Below are 21,976 nucleotides of genomic sequence, written 5' to 3'. Positions count from 1 at the left end.
AAGAGAACTCAAGAGTCCTTGGGCCCTTAGAGACGAAGAATTCCAACTTCCTCATTTGACAGAGGGGGAAACAGAGGCCCAGAGAGTTGAGTTGTCCAGGGTCAGGGCCCATTCCATGGTTCCTCCCTTCCCCAACGCCTCCCCCACCGCAGATGTTTACTGGGCACAATTCTCTGTTAATGTAACTAATGTGCAGAGCACCTGGCCTAGATCAGGAGACCTGGGTCCCAGTTCTCCATCAGCCTCTAACTCACCACGTCATCCTGGGAAAGTTGGTTCCCTGTCCTGGATCTATTTCCTCTCCTGCAAAATGACAGAATGGGACTCCAGGTCCACTAAGCCCCCTCCTGTGGGCCTTCAGTTAGAATCCAGAAGGACAAGGGCCCCACATGGGACCTGCCCAAGGCCTGTCTCAGAGACTGTCTCTTACCCTGCTCAGGGTCTGGGAGGCTGAACCTCTGGGAGGAGGAGGAAGAGGAGGAGGGGGAGGAGGGGGAGGAGGGGAGGGGAGGGGGAGGAGAAGGAGGGGGAGGAGAGGGGAGGGGGAGAAGGAGGGGGAGGGGGAGAAGGAGGGGAGGGGGAGAAGGAGGGAGGGGAGAGGGGAGGGGGAGAAGGAGGGGGGAGAAGGGGGGGAGGGGAGAAGGGGGAGGAGGAGGAGGGAGAGGGGGAGGAGGAGAGGGGGAGAGGGAGGAGGGGGAGGAGAGGGAGGAGGGGGGGAGGGAGGAGGAGGGAGGAGGAGGGGGAGGAAGGGGAGAGGAGGAGGGAGGGGGAGGGGGAGGAGGGGGAGAAGGAAGAGGGAGAGGAGGAGGGGGAGGAGGAGGACTCTCCCTCCTGAAGAGGACAGCAGCTTTGGGGCAGAAGCCCCCACAGCTGTGGCCTCTCTCGTCCCAAATATGAGCTCCTCAGGGCAGGAGCTCGGACCCTGAACTTGGAATCAGAAGACCAGCGTCTCATTTTTGTAACTGGCCGGATGACCCTAAGCAAGTAACTTCTCCCTTGGCCCCAGTTTTCCTACTTGTAAAACAGATAGTAATCCTAGGACTCCCTTCTTAGGAAAGTGCTTTGTACATTTTAATATGCTACAGAAATATGAGCTCTCACCAATCCAGCCCAATGGGATCAGCCCTTTTCATTTCTATAGCACTTAAGGAAACTGAGGCATGAGCAGGAGAAGTGACTTACTCAAGATCACACAACTAGCAAATGGCATAGCCAGGATCTGAATCCAGGCCTGCTGGCTACAAGTGTGAGTGTTACCTCTACTACATCACCAAGTCTCAGGAGAAGAGTAAGAACAGGGCTCATTTCTCTAGTGCGTTAAAGTTTACAAGGTTTAGAGGAAGAGATCCTGGGACCTCCTCCCACCCCCACCATCTCTGGGGAGGGGGAACTGGAGCTGCAAAAGACCATCAGGCCCATCCACTGACAGCCCTGAATTCCTGCAGGGCCTGCCTGAGCCAAAAGGGAAATAAATCCTCAGGCCCCATTCCCATAACCAGCCAGAGGCTAGCTGCCTCTTAGAGGTTCCCAGGCCAAGGTAAGGGGTACTTCTGGCCTCGTTCACCAGCCCTTTAGAGAGGGCCAAGGAAGATGTCCCAGGGCAGGTGCCTCAGTGGGAAGCCGGTGTGTTCTCTGCCGATGGGGAGAAAGGTTGGAGCCGCTTCAGGCCCTGGCCCCGCTTAGCCTTCTTGTTCCAGCCAAGGAAAGGCCCGGGCAGTGTGACCTGTCCGCCATTTTCCTTGTCACTGCGAGAGAGCCCAACAGAGGACAAGGTGGTCGCCTTCTTATCCACCTGGTCATAGACAGAGAATAGGAATGAGACAGTCATCCCCTCCTCCAGGGAGTCACCTCTTCCTCCTCCTATCCCCCACCCCTCCTCTCTCACCTATCATCCCCAAGATCACCCCTTGAATCTTTACACAAGGGTCTGGCAAAGATAATATTTTAAAGGAGTAAATCCCAATCAGTAGATGATACCCATATATAGTGGGTCATCTAAAACCAACAGATGATCCTTAAGCCAAAAAAAATCACCCAGAACCATTAGAAAACATCACACAACAAATAAAAAGGTTAATGAGCTTAAAAAAAAAAAGATTCTGCTTAGAAGCCAAAACCAGGAGCTATGGGTGAAAATTATAGAGACAACTTTTGGTTTGATCTAATTCTACAACTTCCTAACAACTATTTTATTCGAATGGGCTGCTTTGGGGAGTACTGAGCGCCCCGCCAAAGGGGGTCTCCAAACAAAGGCTGGATAATGCCACCTGTGGGGGACAGAGTAAAGTGAATCCTGTTCAGGTGCAAGGCGACTTGAAGCCCTGGGATTCTGTAATTAAAGAAAGCATCACTTCCTCCCTCTGGGACTCAGCTTCCCCCTCTGGACCGAGAGGTCTCTAGGCTCTGCCTAGCCCTCATTGCTATAAGGTATTACCAGCTGGACCTCCTCTCCCTCTAGAAAACCTTTCATAGGGGAGAGCTCCCTGGCTTTTGGGCCCTCCCCCACCACCTTCCCTCCCATCCTGGGGCTCAGGATTACCAGGCCAAGTGGCTCCTCTCGCTGGGGTGTGACCACCTCAATGTCCACACCTTCTTCTCCCACACCTGTTAGCAGGGCCACCACCTCCGAGTGCTTCCCCCACTTGCAGGGCTCCCCATTCACGGAGACAATGTAATCACCCTCCTTCAGTCCAGCTGCCTACAGAGAGTGGGGGTAGAGGGTAAGCCACTCGGGAAAGTAACCCCTGACCTGAGGTAGCTGGCTTCCCCTGGGCCAATTTGTGATGAGCTCTCTGCATATGGGCAGTACTGTTTCCCGGACTCAGCCAAAGCACCAGCCCATGTGAAGCCAGGGCCTCCCAGTCTATTTGTGAACAGCAGATTCAAATACGGGTGTGGCCCTGGCTTTGCTGATTAGGCAGTGACTTTGGCCAGAACCTCACCCCTTCAGATTCTCTGTGGTGTGGTGGAAAAAGCCCTGGCCTGGGAGTCCTGAGGCTTGAGGACTAGTTCCAGCTCTGTCTCACTGACTTGCTATGTCAGCCTTCAATAAGTTACACCCCCTCGCTAGGCCTCAGCTTCCTAATGTGTAAAATGAATAATTCCTATGTCTACAATGCTTTAAAGTTTACAAAGCTCTAACCCCCACAACAACCCTGAAAGATAGGGACACACAGGTGTTTTAATCTTCATTTTACAAATGAGGACACGTCCTCAGAAGACACAGGAAAGTGGGTGGTCTAAAGTCACACCACTTACAAATGTCAGAGCCACAACACAAACGCACGCCTTCTGACTAGTACCAACAAGCTTTCCATCACGCCTTTCCAGATGATTCCTACAGTCCTTCCTTTTGTAAAAATTTAACTTAATTTCAGTTCCAAATTCTCTCTCCCTCCACCTTCCCCTGTCCGTTGAGAAGGCAAGAAATACAATAGCCATTATACACATTAAATCGTGCAAAACATTCCTGCATTAGCCACAAGGTCCTTCCCTTGAACAATTAAACCCAAGCTGCACCTGCACACAGCAGCTACATGGCACAGGAGATAGAGTGACAGCCCTGCAGTCAGGAGTTCAGACACTTACTAGCTATGTGACCCTGGGCAAGTCTCTTAACTCTGATTGCCTCCAAAAAGGAAAAAAAAAGATGTCTATGAACTTGTTTTTAGGGGAAGCTAGGTGGTGCAGTGGACAGAGGACTGGCCCTGGAGTGAGGAGGATCTGAGTTCAAATCCAGCCTTAGACTCTTATGAGCTATGTGACCTTGGCCAAGTCACTTAACTCCAACTGCCTCCCCCCCCCAAATAAATAAATAAATGGATAAATAAATAAATAAACAAACAAAAAATTTTATTCGAATGGGCTAGGTGGTCCAGTGGATAGAGCACCGGCCTTCAAGTCAGGAGGACTTGAGTTCAAATCTGGCCTCAGACCAAAACACTTGACACTTACTAGCTGTGTGACCCTGGGCAAGTCACCTAACCCCAGTTGCCTAAATAAATAAATAAATAAAGAGCTCTTTCACCCATTCCCTTCTTTCCATCCACATAACAGCCACTCTGGTAAAGAAAAAAAAATATACATATATATATATATAAAGTTACAGGGGTTGGGAGGATGAAGAAATCTAAAGAGGTTAGCCAAGGCTTCCTGGAGACAGCATGGCTCAGAATAAACACTGAAGGACAGGGAAAGCCAGGAGGGGCTTCTTAGTGACAGGGACAGCTTGAGCAAAGATCAGGAATTAATTGCTCATAGGACAGGAAAAGCCCCATTGTGGCTGGAATGGAAGATGCATGTTGGGAAGGAGGAGAGGACGCTGGCATAGTGTAAGCCAAATTATGGAGGTCTCATGTGACAGGCTGAGTGGTCAGATCAGTATCTGGGGCAGGAGGGATGAAGCAGCCAGAATCAGTGAGCCCCTGAACCTGGACCAGTCCTTTCAAGACAGGAACACCCCTTGGACCTGGGCCAGCCCTGCCTCATGGTGGCTGGTATCCTGGAAAGGACACTGGACCTGGGGTCCGATCCTGCCTCTGCCTCATGCTACCTGTTTGACCACCAAGCCCTCAGTTTGCTCATCTGTAAAATGAGAGGGTAGGATTAAAGATCCTCTAAAAAGTCCCTTCTGGCTCTAACTATGTGGTCCTATGAGGCTCTCTCCTCTGGGCCAAGTCCGTGGCAGGGCTGAAGTCAGACAAACATACTTGGAGGAGGTGAGAAGTCAGGGTAAGGGTAAGAATTCAGGCACCAGGTCGGGGAGCCTGATGGGAAAATCGTGAGGTGTATGTCACAGGCAGAAGGCAGGTGGGTGATGCACTCTTTCCCACAGGCAGGGCCCTGCCCCACCTCCTGCCAGACCTGGCTCCAAGTTGGTCTGGTCCAGGAAGCCTCCCTCAGCACATTCCAGGATCTCTGTGTATAAAGGGATGCTGAGCTGGCGTTGATGCTCCTGCCAAGTCCCTGAGGGCAGGGGCCACATCTTGCCCGTCATCCCTTAGGGCTCTCTCAGAAGCAGAGCTAAGTCTCCCCACTCAGCCTCAGAGACTCCCAGAGGGTAGGATATTCCCCCTCGGCCTCAGGGGCTCCCCAAGTGGCACTAAGGCACCTTCCCCATTCCATCTCCCTCTCAGCGCCAGGGGCTCTTTGAGGACAGGACCATACCCTTAGGAATTCAGGGTTCACTTACCTCAGCCCGGCTCCCAGGAATTACAGCTGCAATGAGAACAGGGGAATCTCCCCTGAGAGTGAATCCAAAGCCGCCTTCGCCTCGAGTCAGGTGTATGGGCCCCTTCAGCCGCCACTGGTTCTTGGCAGAGAACACGGACAGGGGTCCCTGTTGGGAGACAGAGGCCTGAAGGCTCAGCCATGGGCACTTGCTCCCCTATCCCCTTACCAGTGCCTCATCAGGTAGAATTCCTTGCAATCAGCCGCAGTGTGTTACACAGGAACTCCAACAGACTTGTAGTCAAGAGGTCCTGGCTTAGATGACTACTTACTACCTATAACCCCATCCCCTCCTGCACCTTCATTTTCTCATCTACCCAAAAGCTGTGACTTCCTATGTGACCTCCTTCCTTTTCCTGGGCTTCAGTTTCTTAATTTAGGTTAATTACTTTTTAAAAAATTTATTTTTAATTTTTAATTTATGGAATAAAACAAGGTTAATCTCTTCAGAGGCTTTTATTCTGAGTGGGATATAGGGTTAATGATGAAATGAGAACATGGACGGAGAAAGGGTTTTGGAATGTTGAAGGTCCTTGAATGAGGGATTTTTAAGCCCATTGTCAGAGAGAAAAGGATGGAAGCTGACTAGAGGGGGATAGTCTTGGGTTCCAGACTTGGCCATAAGCTTGTTCTGTACCTAGGCAAGCCCTTTGATCACCTCAGGATGTGAAATATGAAGAAGACCTCAGTCACTTATCTTCTGGAGTAACAGCAAGGACACCATGAAAAGGGGCAGCTAGGTGGTACAGTGGAGAGAGTGCTGGTCCTACAGTCAGGAAGACCTGAGTTCAAATCCAGTCTCAGACACTCACTAGCTGTGTGACCCTGGTTTCCTCATCTGTATAATATAATAATAATGTAATAATAGCATCTGCCTCCAAGGATTGCTGTGAGGGTCCAACAAGATTGTATTTGTAAAGAGCTTAGCACAGTGGCTGGCATATTCATAAACAGCATATAAAAGTTAGTTATTATTACTAAGAAAGGAATGGAAGTGGGTTCCCTGGTCAGAGAGCAAAAGTCATAGGTCCCAAAGAGGGCCTTGAGGACTCACCAAGCAGTGGAAGATGTCTGTCACCTTCACCTGGGAGAAGTTGGGCGTCTTTATCTCTGGTTTCTGGTGGGTCTTGGCTAAAAAGATAAAAAGCAAAAATTGGTCAGATCGAGGACCATCAAATGACATAAACAGAAACACACATTTTTACCTCCCATGGGAAGCCTTCCCAGATTAAATACTCCCTTCTTGCCTCACCCCCAAGATTCTTCCCACCATCTTTCACCTAACCACCAGTCTGTCTCCCAAGAAACACACAGACCAGAAACATCACCCCCAGAGAAAACAAGAAAAAAAGCCTTTTCTTTAGCCTATCATCTATGTTCACTGTATCTCCACAACCTCGCTTCTCCTGGATCCTGCATTACACTGACCTACTCCTCTCCAGTTAAAGGCCACATACCCAATGGGGAGAAAGTGTCCCATCCCCCACTTAACAAAGAGAGAGAAGAGGTAGACTTTGGTTGGGTCCTGACCCATCGCAATGGGGAGTCACAGGCCAACTAGAATCCTGCTGTTTCTGGGTCTTAGTTTCCCCATCTATAAAGGGTTGGGATCTAAAATCCCTCTAGGATCTAACATTCTATGGGCTAATATTCTGTGTCCTAAAAATCACAAAATATCACATTCTCTGTTGTAAATGAGCTAACATGGTACATGCAAGAAAACTCTGCAAATTCTCACAGGTTGTTGGGTGATTGTCCTTCATTCTGGAACAGAATCATGACATCAGGGAGATGATGACATGACTCGCAACTGACTTTGATTTGAATGAGGTAGGGTTGTGCAAGGTCACCAGCCTCACTTTCTCCTCCAGAGCCATCTGGGTCCAGTGGACAGATATTCATCAGGACAACTGGAGATGGCCCAGGATGCAATGGGAGACCCTGGCCCTTTTAAGCTAAGGTCTTTTCACTTTGACTGAGGTTCTATTTTGCCTCCATGTGAATAGAAGGCAGGAGTGAGGAGCCAAAGGAGCCCCAGGTTGAGAATAAGGATATCTGGGTTTCCTCCTCTGCCCATCCTCTGAGCTGTGAGGATCACGCCTCAAGAAAGATGTGAAAAGAATCTGAGATTTAGAGCTGGAAAGGACGACAGGCATCACCTAAGTCTAAGCTCCTCACTTCACAGAGGCCCAGAGAGAAGCAGTCATTTGCCCACAGTTACAGAGGTCAAGTGGTAGCGGAACAAGAAACTGCACCTGTGTTCCCAACTTCAGATCATATGACTGCCTCTTTGTAATGGATGAGGGAGATGAATTATTAACAAGTCAATTTCCGTATTTGTAGTAGGAGGGAAATGGTCAAGAGGACCTCTCAGGTCCAACTCTAAATCTACGTCCTTGGGGGGCAGCTAGGTGGCACAGTGGATAGAGCACTGGCCCTGGAGTCAGGAGGACCTGAGTTCAAATCTGGCCTCAGACACTTGATGCTTACCTGCTATGTGACCCTGGGCAAGTCACTTAACCCCATTGCCTAGCAAAAAAGCAAAAAAAACAAAAAAACAAAATCCATGTCCTTAGGAGATGTAGGGGGTCATTGCTTGTCCCCCTCCCTCTCTCCATTCAGGTAGAATTCTCTCCTTTCCCTCATGCTCCACCATCCATGGGAACCCACACAACTCCCCCAACATGGTCCCACCCACAGAGTCCCCACTCACGGTGGACGTCAGGGGCTTCAGCAGTCTCAAAGAAGTCATCCTCATGGTCTATCTCTGAGTACTTGGCCAGGGAGCGCCTGTGAGCCAGGGACACAACCTCCTGCAGCAGGTCCATCTTTCGAAAGATGCGGCAGACCGCATGGAGACGCAGGGCTTCTTCATGATTCATCATGGCCTTCCGCAGGTGCGCCTTTGCTGGAGAGGCTCAGAGGAGTTAGAGATGCCTGACCCCGTCATGCTATCGAAGAGCTACTGAGGTCTGGAGAGGGGAAGGGGCTCTCACAAAGCCACAGAGCTAGCAAAATAGAACCTGAGTCTCCTAAATCCAAACTGATTCAAAAATGTTTATTAAGCACCTACTGTTTGCAGAGCACTGTGCTCAGTACTAAGGAAAAATGGAAAACGTAAATAAGATGTAGCCTTGCCTTCATGGAACTCAGAATCTAGTTAGTACCTCTAATACTTTGCACAATGGCTGACACACAGTAGGAAACTAGGTGGCTCAGTGGATAGAGCACTGGGCTTGGATGGAGTCAGGAATACCTGAATTCTAATCCTGCCTCAGACACTTCCTACCTGGGTGACCCTGGGCGAGTCACTTCACCACTATCTGCCTCAGTTTCCCCATCTGTAAAATGGGAATAAAATGGACACCTACTTCCCAAGGTTGTTGTGAGAATAAAATGAGATATTTGTAAAGCACATTGCTAACCTAAAAGTGCTATATAAATGATAGTTGCTATCATTATTATTATTATTATTATTATTATGTAAGCACTTAATAAATGTTTATTCATTTGTTCTTTCATAAGAGAGATAAGACACATGCCAGGACAATTATGATGCCTAAAAAAAATTACCCCTGCTTATTTCTTAAGGCTGTTGTGCGACTCTGTTGAGACAATAATAGCTCCCATTTCTATAGTGCTTTAAGAATTATAAAGTGCTTGCCCTTTAGGGTAAATGGTTTGATATTAATGCTCCTATTTTACAGTAGAAGAAACTGAGGTTCTTTTTTTTTAGGCAGTTGGGGTTAAGTGACTTGCCCAGGGTTACACAGCTAGTAAGTATCAAGTGTTTGGCCTGAGGCCAGATTTGAACTCAGGTCCTCCTGACTTCAGTGCTCTATCCACTGCGCCACCTAGCTGCCCCAGAAACTGAGGCTCTTAAAGGTAAATGTTCAAACCCAGGTCTCTAAACTCCAAGTCTAGGCTTTTTCCATCCTTCATGCCATATATTCTCTGGAGGTGGGAGACCTGAGAGATCTAATCCAATCTCCTCATTTTCTAGATCACAGAATATCAGAGTTAGAAGTGATTTCAAAGGATCTCTTGTCCACCTTGAACCTGAGCAGAAGCCTGTTATTAAAATATTCCCATGAAATGGTCATCCAGCTTGCTCTTAATCTCCAGGGACAGGGGAAATATACTACCTCCTGAGACAATCCATTCAGCATTTGGACAGCTCTGATATACCATGGCTAGAGTGCCAGGCCCGGAGTCAGAAAGACACATCTTCCTGGGTTCAAATCTGGCCTCAGACCCAGGCAAGTCACTTAACCCTGCCTGCCTCAGTTTCCTCATCTGTAAAATGAGCTGGAGAAGGAAATGGCAAACCACTCCAGCATCTCGGACAAGAAAACCCTGAATGGGTCATGAGGGGTTGAACACAACTGAACAACAAAACAGTTAAGAAGTCGTTCCTTCTGTGCAGCCAATGGCGATCTCTCCACAAATCTTCCCAACTGCCCCCAATGCCATCTTCTAGGCCATGAAGAACAGCCTTCAATCAATTCAATTAACAAGAATTCCTTAACCTGCTACTACTATATGTCAGGCATTGTGCTAGGCACTGAAACAAATGACACTAGCTGTACTCGTGGGAAGGAGTTTTAGTATAATTTAGAACATTGATATTCTAGCTTCAAATATCAGAACATGGCTATCATGTTTCCCTTAAGTCTTCCTTTCTTCAGGTTAAATGTCTTCAGTCCCTTCAACTGACCCTCATATCTCATAGTCTGAGGCCCAGAGAGGTAGGTACATCAACCAGTGAGTCAACCAGTATTTATGAAGTGCTCACTCTGTGCCAGGCACTAGGGATAAGAAGAAAGACAAAAGACAGTCCTGCCCTCGAGTAGCTTGCAGTCTAACGGAAGAGATAACCTGAAAATAACTATGTACAAATAAGATATATAAACATACATACATATGTGCGCGTGATAAATTGGAGATAACCAACAGAGGGAAGGCACTAGCATGGAGGGGGATTTCTTGAAGAAGGTGGGACTTTAGCTGAGACTTGAGGAAGCCAGGGAAGCCACAAGGCAGAGATGAGAAGGGAGAGAGTTGTAGGCATGGAGCACAGCCAGAAAAAATGCCTGGGATCAGAAGGTGGAGTGTTTTAGAGTCTCTGCCTCCAGCCAGGAGGCCAGTGTCATCGGATTGCAGAGGATGTGGAAGAGAGTAAAGTGTAAGAAGACTGGAAAGGTAGGAAGGGCTTTGAAAGGCAAAGAGGATTTTAGATTCGATACTGGAGTCATCCAGGAGCTGTTGGGGTTGAGGAGGTGAGAGGGACACACTTGCTTTTTAGGAAGATACCTGAATGGAGAATGGATTAGAGTGGGAGAGACTTAGGGCAGAGACACCAATCAGCAAGTTCTTGCAACAGTCCAGGTGTAAAGGGATCGGGGCCTGCAGCAGGCAGTGTCACAGGAGAGAAGGAGGCACATAGGAGAGATATTACAAAGGTAAAACTGACAGGTCTTGACCACTGACTGGTTATGAGGGTGACAGAGAGTGAGGAGTCATGGATGACAGCTAGGTTTCAAGCCTGTAGGCCTGAGAGGATGGTGGTACACTCAACAGTAATACAAAAATTTTGAAGGGTAGAGCGTTTGGGGAAAAGATATAGACAAGTTGAATCACCTTCCCCAGATGGTATAGGTACTATGTGGGCAGAGCTGGGATTCAAAAGCAGATATTCTACCCAAATCCAAAGTTTTCTTCCACTAAATCATGCTGTCTCCTTCCTTGAGAGCCGGGACTGTGTCATTTTCTATCTTTGTATTCCCAACACCAAGCACAGCACCTAGCATACAGTAGGAGTTTAATAAATGTTTGTGGAGTGAAATCATTCCTTTCATGTTTCCTCTTCTCCAGCCAACACCAGAAGGAATGGCCTCCTTCTTTCTCCTCCCCTTCTCCAATTCCCATTTCTTCAAAGCCCAGCTCTGGCCCCACATCCTCAGTGAAGCACCTCTGAACCCCTACCCCTATGAGGATCTCTCTCCTCCCCAAATCTCAGCGCTGATTACACACCCTGCCATGTGGTATACATTAGGGGGGCGGGGAAGGACTGAGGGGAGCAGGAGGGAAATCTTCCTGTGCGGGAGGCATCTTCCCAGCTGGGCACAGCAGGCTGGCTCTAATCTCTGCTGGGTCAACAAAGGCCTTAATTAGGCAAAGGAGGACTTGGCTGGGGGAGTGGTGACCTTGTCAACAAAGAGGTGGGGGTTGGGGTGAGGCCGGCAGTGTCCAAGGAGTGTAGCAGAGTAGGGACTGAGTAAAGACTGGCGAGGACAGGCTGGAAGGTTTCTGGGAGTGGGGCTGGTGGGGAAGGGGCCAGGAAGAAAACTGCCCACTTGGTGGGTCAGGGCAGACGCTCCCTGTAGAGCTGCTGCTTCACCTGAACACAGGGATTACTCCCCCAGAAACAGCCAGGTAACACCTTCAGTGTCTTGGGGGCTGAGCTAGGGGAGAGATCTAGCTGCAGTAGGGTGGGGCGGGGGTGGGAGGGAGGACAAGTGGTAGGGTGATAGTATTTAGAGCTAAAAGAGACCTTAACAATAATAATACTGGGGCAGCTAGGTGGTGCAGTGGATAGAGGCGCTGGCCCTGAAGTCAGGAGGACCTGAGTTCAAATCCGCCCTCAGACCAAACACTTGACACTTACTAGTGTGTGACCCTGGGCAAGTCACTTAACCCCGATTGTCTTAAAAATAAAAATAATAATAATAATAATAATATGATACTAATGATGATTAGTGCTAGCATTTATATAGCGCTAATAGTATGTTAGGCTTTACAAATATTATTTCATTTGATCCTCATAACAGCACCGGCAGGTTAATGCTATTGTTATTCCCATTTCACAGTTGAGGAAATTAGGGCAGAAGTTAAGTGACTTACCCAGGGTCACACAGCTACTAAGTGTCTGAGGCTAGAATTGAACTCAGAGGCTAAGCCCAGCATTGTATCCACTGAGCCACCTAGCTACAATGACTTCAGAGAGGGCCAAACCCCTCATCTGACTTGTCCAAAGTCACACATCCAGGAAGGGTCAGAGTCAGCATTGGAATCTAGGGCCTTCGACACCCCCCCTCTCCCAAACCAGTAGTGTTTCCACCACACCACATAACTGGGCCAGACTGAACTCTGTCACTATGCTGTGTCTTTACAATTTGCCCACCTGTATCAAGCTTGTATCCTGAGATTCCTCATGTTATAAAAACTTTCTTTCTCTCTGAGCTCTAGGACATGCCTGATTATGCACCATTGAGGAAGGGGGACTGGGACAAAGCATGGAGCAAAAACAACCCAGGTTCCATGGCACCACCCTCGTTATCCCCAGGCTGAGGCCTGTGGGGCCCTTTCTTCCAGCCCTCATGGACCCTTTACCGAGTCTTCTCCGCTCCTCTGAGTCCTGAAGGAGAACAGGCAGCGAAGGGCCCTCAGGCACCGTGACGTGGAATTGGAGAAAAGCTTTCTCATATTTGGGAATCTCAGAGTCTGCTACAGCTGCCAAGAGAGGAACAGGGAAAGGTGGCTGTGCCATCCACAACGTGGGAGGACCCACCACTCTGCCCAAGTCAGGAAGGTAAGCCTTCTCTACTGAGTCTATGAGTCACCTCCTCCAGGGAGCTCTCCCTGATTATCATCCAGCCTTGTTCAATTTACTCTGGGATTCTCAACGCCCTCAGTATTTATAACTCAGCTTATACCATATATTTAAAACTAGCAGGGAACTCAAAGATCATTTAGTCTAGGGGTTCTTAGCCTGGGGTCCATCAACTGCCCCCCCAAGGGGTCCATGAACTTGAGTGGAAAAACAATCACAGCTTCATTTCAATATAATCGGTTTTCTTTGTGATTCTATGTATTTTATTTTATATATTTGAAAACATTATTCTGAGAAGGGGCCCATAGCTTCACCAGACTGCCAAAAGATCCACAACACAAAAAAGATTAAGTCTGATCCCCTCATTAAGGCAGGGGATGCCATATACATGTCACACGAGTAGCAAGTGACTGGCAGAGCATCTGATCCCTGGCTCATGGCAGGGGCCATATTTCAATTTTTATCATCTCTCTACAATCCAGCCCACCCCAGCACCAAATCTTAACAATACCCAGGATAGGGAAAGATTTGGCCAAGTCTTCTGAAACAAATCACAGAGATACTGGTGACAAGGAAGGCAAGAAGAAGAATGACATTGTGATGTGGCTCCCAAAGGCTTTCCCGCGCAGCAAGAGAGGGATGCTCTCCCAGCAGGCCACTCCTGCGAGCCACAGGGCCATGTCTTCCCTGATACTCTTCCCTCTCCCCAACACTCACACAGTAGTCAGTAGGGCAGAGGACTTTCACTTTTGCTTGGGGCATGGACTCTGGGAGAGACCTCCTTCCTATGTCTAATCTCTCACAACAAATAAATTGCCCAGGAGGTAACAGTGTCAACAAAGCAATCTAGCTCGGGAAGGGTGGTTATAACAACAAATGAACCAGATAAAGGCAAAGTATTTTTTAAAGGAGTCAAACAGGCAGAAGAGATGAAGGAACTGAGCACCAGAGGGGCAGAAACACTGTCAATAAGCAAACAGAGAAGGTCAAAGGAGAGGCAGAGGGGACCATATGCAAGCCTTTGGTGGAAAGCGTGACAGCGTCAGCACACATGTCCTGCCCCAAGCAAGGGCAAGGGTCCACAAAGGAGGTGGGAGGGACAGGAGAAGGGACAACTGGCAGGCTAGCTTCCCTCCTGGGCTTGGGAGGGGAGTGAGAAAGGAAGGGAAGCCCAGGGGCTGGCCGGATGGGGCTGGGCATTTACTCACGCGGCCCATCACAGAGGGCAATGGCAGCATAGTAGTGGGACAGGCCTCGGAAGTGTTTGGCTTTGACATTCACCATGGTGGTCCAGGAGAAGGGCACGTAGTCTCTGACAGGTGGCTGAACCATGGTCTGGTACACAAGGGAGTACACGTCCTCCACCTGCCAGCAGTGGTACCATGAGTGCGGCCCATCAAAGCCCCTGTTCTTCCTCCCTGGGCCTGTCCCTCTCAGTTTCCTCCCCCTGTTTCTATCTCCCTTCTTCTCCATCCCCCACTCAATTCCTGTTGATGTACCTTCACCCCCTCCTCTAATCCTCTCTCTGCACCTTCCTCTCCCATCTACTCCTGTCACTTCCACTGCTCTGTTTATGCCCTTCAATCTTCTCCCTTCACCTGCCCATCACCTCCTGTATTCCTTCACCTTCTCTAGTCTCCTCTCTCTAAATTCACTCACTTCCTTTTCCATAGCTCTTTCCACTCTCCTCTGTCTTTTCTGTTCTCCCCCTCTATATCTACTCTTCTGCCCCTTCTGTCTTTCCTTTCATTCACTCCAATCACCTCCATCCCTTCTCACCTCTCTTCCTCTTCTTCCATGCAGTCCAGGCTCTCCCACGATTGTGCACTTCCTCGACATTCTCCTGCCCTCTACCCATCATCTTCTGAATCCTCATCTGCTCCTGTCTTATTCTCCATCTCTTCCCCCATCCTTCCACCTCATCTTCTATCTGCCACCTATATCTCTCTGTGTCTAACTCCCTCCATTTATTCCTCCTTCCCTGCTCTCATTCCTTTCTTGGAATGAGGAAAAGGCCTGATGTCCCCACAAGCAGGAGGTGTGTGTGTGATGCGCGTGCACATACACACGCACATACACCCTCACTATCCCCTTCTCAATCCTAAGGTTCAGCTGTGAAGGGAAAAAAACTAGAGCCATGAAAAAAAAGTGAGCTATAGAAAGGCAGCAAGACACAGAAAAAGAGATAGAGGTAACGACACAAATGGACAAAAAGACCTAACAAGAGAGATGGCATGAGAAGCAGAGAGCTATGATGTTGAACCCTGGCTGTGAAAAGCCCCTTATATTCCAGCATTTTCTTGGCCCGTTCCTGACCACTGTCATTTCTACAAAAGGATGGAAAGCCAAGTTATGTGGAATGAGGGGAAAGGATCTTTCGTCATCTCATCCCACTCCAAAGAGCTAATTACCCTGAGAGTCCTTCCATCTGTCTTTTCCCAAGTTTGGTGGCAGCTAGGTGGCACAGTGGATGCAGTGTCGGACCTGGAGTCAGGACAACCTGAGTTCAAATCCAGCCTCAGGCACTTACTACCTGTGTAACCTTGGGCAAGTCATTTGACCTCTCTTTGCCTCAGTTTCCCCATCAGCAAAATGAGTATAATAATAGTGCCTACCCCCTAGAGTTTTTGTGAGGATAAAATGAGATAACATTTGCAAAACACTTTGTAAACCTTAAAAAATTACATGAATACTAGCTATTATTGAGATACTGGGCATCAATCTCTTCCCGTCCTTCAAGTCTCCTGAAACTCCCTCTGTGCCCTCACCCCAGGTAGTCTTCTTGAAATGATTAGCAATTAATTGAGCCCCCAGGTCTCTGTTCAAAACAATGCTTGCTGCCTTAATACAGCCTGTGCGCCATGTCTGTGAACAGCCAACACCACCTATCAATACCGGTCACAGCATCATAGAGTTACAGTTAGAAGGGACCTTCAAAGGCAAAGGCAGTATAGCACATAGAAAAGGGGTACTGTGGTTAGAGTCAGAGGATCTGGGTTCAAATCCCAATCCTCTCCTGTGTGACCTTGGACAAGTCATTTCTCTAGGCCTTCATATCTCCCATATATAAAAGGAGGCAGTTAGATCAGATGACCTCTAAAATACCTCCCAGCCCTAAATCTATGAACCTATGGCTAGTTTAAGCCCTTTCATCTTACAGTCAAGAGAACTGAGGCCAAGTGATTTGACTGACATCCTACAGGTAGTAACAGCCCAGCAGGATATGAATCCAGGTCACGGAAGCACCTGCTCTCAGAGCTGCAAAGCTTCTCCCTACCGAGAAAGGAATCCCCACAGCACAAGACAAGACAAGCAGTCATGCAGCCTTCGCTCGAAGATGTTCAGAGAGGGGAACCCACTCTGTCCTGCGACACAGGGCAGATTTCAACATGGCGACACTCTTAGCACTGCACTATTTTCCATTTGTAGATTGTTTATTTAACTGTCTGGGTTAGGGTCTGTTGGCATATCATGACTGAGGTTAACTCTAGGGAAAATTGTACTTATTTTTACCTTTTTTTTCTACTCAAGGTCTATGGCTTATATTAAACTTCCTTTGATTTGCCAAGAAACAGAGCAGCTAGAGGTACTGAGCTTGGAGTCAGGGAAGACCTGGGTTCAAATCTCACCTTTGAAACTTATTGGCTTTGTGACCTCAGGCAACTCCATGGGATTTACTCATTGAGTCAGATAGTTGTAATCTGAATTAACATACAGAGTTCCCAAATGAAGATCTCCTTACACTGACAAAATTAAAAATCCTTCAAATAATATTGATTTGCTAATGAGGACAACAGCCACAATTTAAAGAAACACCAGGTCCAGACGGGTATCCACACAGGGACAATCTGATAACCCGCTAATCAGAGGATAGCCATGACCTACCACAGTGGGGTCAAACAGGATCATTACTTACATAAGGATCCCTGTCTGCTGCACATTAACTTGGGAAACCACATATTAAGATTAACTGTGTTTCTACTGTACTTTTATTTATCTCATTAAATATTTCCCCATTACATCTTAATCTGGTTCTGCCACACACTCAGGAGTGTTGTGGGCAGCTAAGCCATGTTTGACACCATAATACCTGTAACTGGTGATGTAACATAGCTTATGACTGGGAAGACCTATTTGAAAATTAGTTGGACTAGGTCTTGATCAATAACATGGTAGTGGTGATGATCAGGGGTCATTCTAGGAAGAACAATTAGCAAAGAGATTTAAGACTACGAGTGTCTTCTAGATAATACAAGTATAGTAAGAACAGCAGGACACCGGTTTTCTCCAAGTGACATTAGATCACATTTCCCACATTGGCTGTTCCAAACCTCTTCCTCAATTTTACAGCTGTCCTTCCCCTAATTCTCTCACCTGTAGACTTTGCCACCACGTTTATTGAGAAAACCAAGGACATCTGCTGTGAGCTCCTTCAACCTCCCTGCTTTATAACTCAAAACCCCTCTGCACCTTCAGGGAGTCTCTCCTCTTTTATCCAGTCTCTGACAACAAGATGGTCTTTCTAGTCAAGGTCAACCCCTCTATTTGTGCTTTTTATCCCATCCCCTCCCGCGTCTTCCAAGAGCTTGCCCCTCCAACCATTTGCTTTCTTTCATCTTCTTTCTGTTTGTATCATCCTCTTATCTTATGTCTACAAACATACTCAAGTTTCCTCTATCCTCAGAAAATCTACCCCCAACCAGGCCACCCACTCAAGTTATCTTCCTATTTCTCTCTTCCCTTTTATTGCCAAACACTTAGAATCATCTATATTTGTTCCTCAATGTCCTTACTTCCTCCTCATTTCTTAATCCCTTGCAATCTAGTTTCCCAGTCTTATCACTTAACTAAAGCTGTACCTCCCGAGTTTACCAATAATCTGTTTATTACTAAATCCAATGGGCTTTTTTTTTTTTAGTTCGCATCCTTCTTGACCTCTCTGTAGCATTTGACACTGCTGGCCACTTTCTATTCCTAGATGTTCTTTCCTCTCTTGGCTCCCATGACACCATTCTCTCCTGGTTCTCCTCCCACTTGCCTGACTGCTCCTTCCCAGTCTCTTTTCTGGTTCATCCCTCCTCAGTGTCCTAAATCTATATGTACCAAAAAAAAAAAAAAGCTGTATCCTGGGCACTCTTCTCTCTCTACACTTTTCTTCCTTGGTAATCTCATCAACTTCCATGGTCTTCATTATTATTTCTACAAATAATATATTATTTGTTTAAATTATAATTTCTACAAATCTATATAGCCTATCCTATTTCTACCCTCAACTCCAATTGCACATTGCCAGCTTCTGCCTGGACATCTCTACTGGATGTCCCAAAACAGAAATCATCATTTTTCCCATTAAACTTGCCCTGCCTCCAAACTTCCTTATTTGTGGTCAGGGTACCACCACCCTCCCAATCACCCAAGTTTTTTATCTCAGTGATCTTTGACTCTTTCCTCCTCTACTCTCCCACTCCATTCCCCATTCAATCAGTTGCTGAGTCTAATTGATGCTACCTCCACAATCTCTCTCACATCTACTCCATTCTCTACTTCCCACTGAGACACCACCCTTGTTCAAGTCCTTATTATCGCTTGTCCAGATGACCATAAGTGCCCTCCAATTGGCTTCCTTGCCTCCAGCCTCTCTTTTCTCCAATTCATCCCCCACATACCTGCCACAAGAATCTTCCTAAGGCATAGGTCTGATGCCATGTATCTCTCCTGCTGAAAAACCTTAAATGGTTCTTGATTACCTCTAGAATAAAAATATTCCTCAACCTGACCTTTAAGGCCCTCCACAATCAGGTCCACCTGACCTTCCCAGCATTATCTCACATTACTTCTTTTCACCCACTTTATGTTGCAGCCAAATTACTGACAAAACTGGCTGCCAAATGCAATGGCCTTTTCTCAGTCCCCATCCTCCTTGCCTCTTTAGTCTTTGATACTGTTGGTCATGCTGTTCTCCTTGATGCCCTCCTCTCTCCTCGATTGGCTTCTCTCTAGGCTTCCTGATTCTCCTCCCATCTGTCTGACTGCTCCTTCTCAGTCTCCTTTGCTGGATCTTCAGTCAGGTCATGCCCACTAAAGGTGAGTGTCCCACAGGGCTCTGTCCTGGGCCCTCTTCTTTTCTCCCCCTATACTGTTTCACTTGATGATCTCCTTTGCTCCCAAGGTTTCAATTGTCATTTCTATGCTAATGATTGTCATTTACTTATCCAGCCCCCATCTCTCTCCTAGCCTCCAGACTCAAATCTCCTGCTGCCTATTAGACATCTCAAACTGGATGCCCCATAGACCTCTTAAATTCAATACATCCAAACTGACCTCATTATCTTTCCCCACCAAACTCTGCCCCTCCCCAAAGTTTCTTAACACTGTCAAGGGCACCACCATCCTTCCAGTTCTCCAGGCTTGTAACTTGAGCGTCTTCCTCAACTTTTCCCTCCTTCACCCCACCCCAATATTCAATCTGTTGCCAAATCCTATCAAATTTACCTTCCTAGTATCTCCCACCTATGCTCCATTCTCTCCTCTGGCACTGCCATCACCCTGGTGCCCCATCACTGCATGCCTAGACCACTACAACAGCCCAACAGTTGCCCCAAGTGTTTTCCCACTCCAGTCTGTCCTCCACTCAGCTCCCAAAGTGATCTTCTTAAAGTACAAGTGTGACCGTGCCAGTCCTCCTACTCAGTAAGCTTCAACGGCTCCCTGTCACCTCCAGGACCAAGCACAAAATCTCCTTTTTGGCATTCCAAGCTCTTTGTGGGCCCAGCCCCCCTCCTCGCTTCTTCTTACTCCTTACACTCAACCCCCTACTCTGTGATTCAGCAACACTGGCCTCCTGGCTCTTCCTTGCACCAAATGCTCCATCTCTAGACTCTGGGCATATTCACCGGCTCTTCTCCATGTCTGGCATACTCTACCTCCTCATGCCTCTTTTAAGCCCCAAAGAGAATCCCACAGGCTGGAAGTCAGCTTTCCCAATCTCTCTGAATTCTAGAACCTTCCTCTGTTGATTATCTCTAATTCATTCTATCTATAGCTTGTTTGTACAGAGCTGTTTTCACGTTGTCACCTCCATTAGCTCTCAAGGGCAGGGGCTGTGTTTTGCCTTTCTTTGTATCTCCAGGACTTAGTACAATGCCTGGTATGTAGAAGGTGCTTAATAAATGCTCAATGACTATTCCCCACACTTGCCATTCTGTCTCTTGCTCTTATGCATCTGTGCACAATTTCCTCCATGCCTATAATGCACGTCTTCCTTAGTTCTGCCTCTCAGAAGTGTGATCTTTCTGCCAAGACTCAATTTCATTTTACAGATGAAGAAACTGAAGATCATAGAGAGGAATGGACTTGCCCAAGGTCACATAGGTAAGAAGGTGGTGCTGGGATTCAAATTTAGGTCTTTAGATGTATGGGAGTAGCTCCTGCTTCAAAGACTGACTCATCTCCCTCCCCATCAGAGGCAACCAATCACCGCCTCAGCCTGTCCTGGAACCCCTCATTGTCCTCAAGAACTCAAGACAGGGAGGTAAGCATTCAGTGAGGGGCATACCCGGGCTGCTTCCTGGGCAAGTCTCATCTGGGACAGAGGTTCTCGGGGGGTCCCAGACAGGGTAAGCTGCTCAAAGACGCACTCCTGGACCTGGGCAGTCATGAGCCGAACCAACATGGACAGAGAGGCCACACTCATGTCCAGGCTTGGAGCATTAGAGAAGTTTTCCTTCAGGTAGTTAAAGGCACCTGTGGGATCAGAGACACCATCTGGGAAATGGTCCCCTTTAGGTTCCACAAAATTCCTTCTCAACCCTTGGGGTCCAACTGTAGCCCCAAACAGGGAAGTAAGGCAACTGAGCCTTGAGGGTCAGGAAGGGAGCAACTCTTTCCTTCTGATATTCCTGACAAGAGCACCAGCCTCTCTCCTACTCGGAGATTGTCTACAGGGAGTAGGTCAAATGGTCCCTAATACGTTAGCTATAGAACGGAGTATATTGGCAGAAGGGAGAGGAAGAGACCAAAGTGAGACCTCATCCTGGCACAGCAGTCTGTCTCTAATGAGCCTGGTGACCAGGGTGGCATATTCTGTACAGTGTGTGTCTGTGCACACCCATGGGAAGACTCTCATGCACTGGGCTGTGCCCCAAGCATAGGAGTACAGTGACCCTGTGTCACAAGGTCACTGAGGTCCTTTTATCTTTTCCCAGTTTCATCTGCAGTCAAGAGACCCTGATACCAGGCAGATCAAAACATGCCTAGCTCCTTCCCCTCTGCCCATACTCTCTTCCAATGTGGTATTTAGTCTTGCCCTCACTTCCCCACCACCTAGTCCCTGTGCCTATTCACCACCCCAGAGACCATCCCAAGCACGTTTATTATCTTTACACACTGGCCCCCCTATATACAGAGTTTTTGTTTTGTTTTAATTATAACTCTCCCCACCCCAAAGCCAAGCGAAGACAGGGGCATGTCTCCTCCTTCCTTCTGATTCCCTTATCCCATACTACAAAGATCAAAACAAAAATACATGCACATTATATGCAAACTGGGCCCTACCATATGCAGCAGTTCCAGCAAGACATGATTCTGTTGCCCCAAGGTGGCCATCCCATTTCTGGGGGTGGGGATACATACCTGCCGCTCTCTGGAAGGCCTCGATGGCACAGTCAATGCCTGTCCTAGTGCCCCGGTCCTGCCTGGCCCCAATCTGGGTATAAAGGGCACCAATGTTAAAAAGGACACTCCCCTTCTCAAAGGCCAGGGTCCTCTGGTGGGAGGGGACCCCAGTGAGGGAGTCATACCTGCAGAAAGGAAGAGAAATGGAAGTCTTTGAGCCAAGTTGCAGAGTTCTCCACCCAACACATATACGCCCATTCACAAAACTATTGGCTCAGTCACCCCTTCATACTTTCATCAGGCCAATCCATGTGGACCCAGACCAAACCAGGATACACTGTGGGTGAAGAAGACAGGAGGAAGGAGATAAGGCACAATCCCTGCCCTCAGAGAGCTCCTACTCTGGCTGGGCAGATAAGACTTACATAGTAGAAAAGGCAAATGATTTCTTCATTCTTCTGTAAGAGATGCTCTAGATGGCATCACTGTACCAGGGGGAGAAGGTGAAAGACTAAGACGCCC

The 21,976-nt window shown here is 47.8% G+C and overlaps 1 protein-coding gene across 2 annotated transcripts in view; it reads right to left on the bottom strand.

Moving 5' to 3' along the window:
- Positions 1-766: 766 nt before the first annotated feature.
- Positions 767-21,976, bottom strand: part of RHPN1 (rhophilin Rho GTPase binding protein 1) — a 52,785-nt gene continuing 31,575 nt past the window's right edge. For both annotated transcript variants that reach the window (XM_020995268.2, XM_020995267.2), the window contains 9 exons: positions 21,473-21,639; positions 20,397-20,584; positions 14,050-14,206; positions 12,622-12,741; positions 7,943-8,137; positions 6,284-6,360; positions 5,192-5,338; positions 2,540-2,698; positions 767-1,792 (listed from right to left, as the gene is read on the bottom strand). In XM_020995268.2, the coding sequence (XP_020850927.1) occupies positions 1,610-1,792; positions 2,540-2,698; positions 5,192-5,338; positions 6,284-6,360; positions 7,943-8,137; positions 12,622-12,741; positions 14,050-14,206; positions 20,397-20,584; positions 21,473-21,639 (1,393 nt within the window). In that variant the 3' untranslated portion in view covers positions 767-1,609. The remainder of the gene's footprint in view (positions 1,793-2,539; positions 2,699-5,191; positions 5,339-6,283; positions 6,361-7,942; positions 8,138-12,621; positions 12,742-14,049; positions 14,207-20,396; positions 20,585-21,472; positions 21,640-21,976) is intronic.

This window comes from Phascolarctos cinereus, unplaced genomic scaffold (genome assembly GCF_003287225.1).
Source record: "Phascolarctos cinereus isolate Bilbo 61053 unplaced genomic scaffold, phaCin_HiC Scaffold_4;HRSCAF=312, whole genome shotgun sequence".
Taxonomy (NCBI): Eukaryota; Metazoa; Chordata; class Mammalia; order Diprotodontia; family Phascolarctidae; genus Phascolarctos; species Phascolarctos cinereus.
Note: the sequence above shows the minus strand (reverse complement) of the source record. Positions and strands in the feature narration are given on the sequence as shown.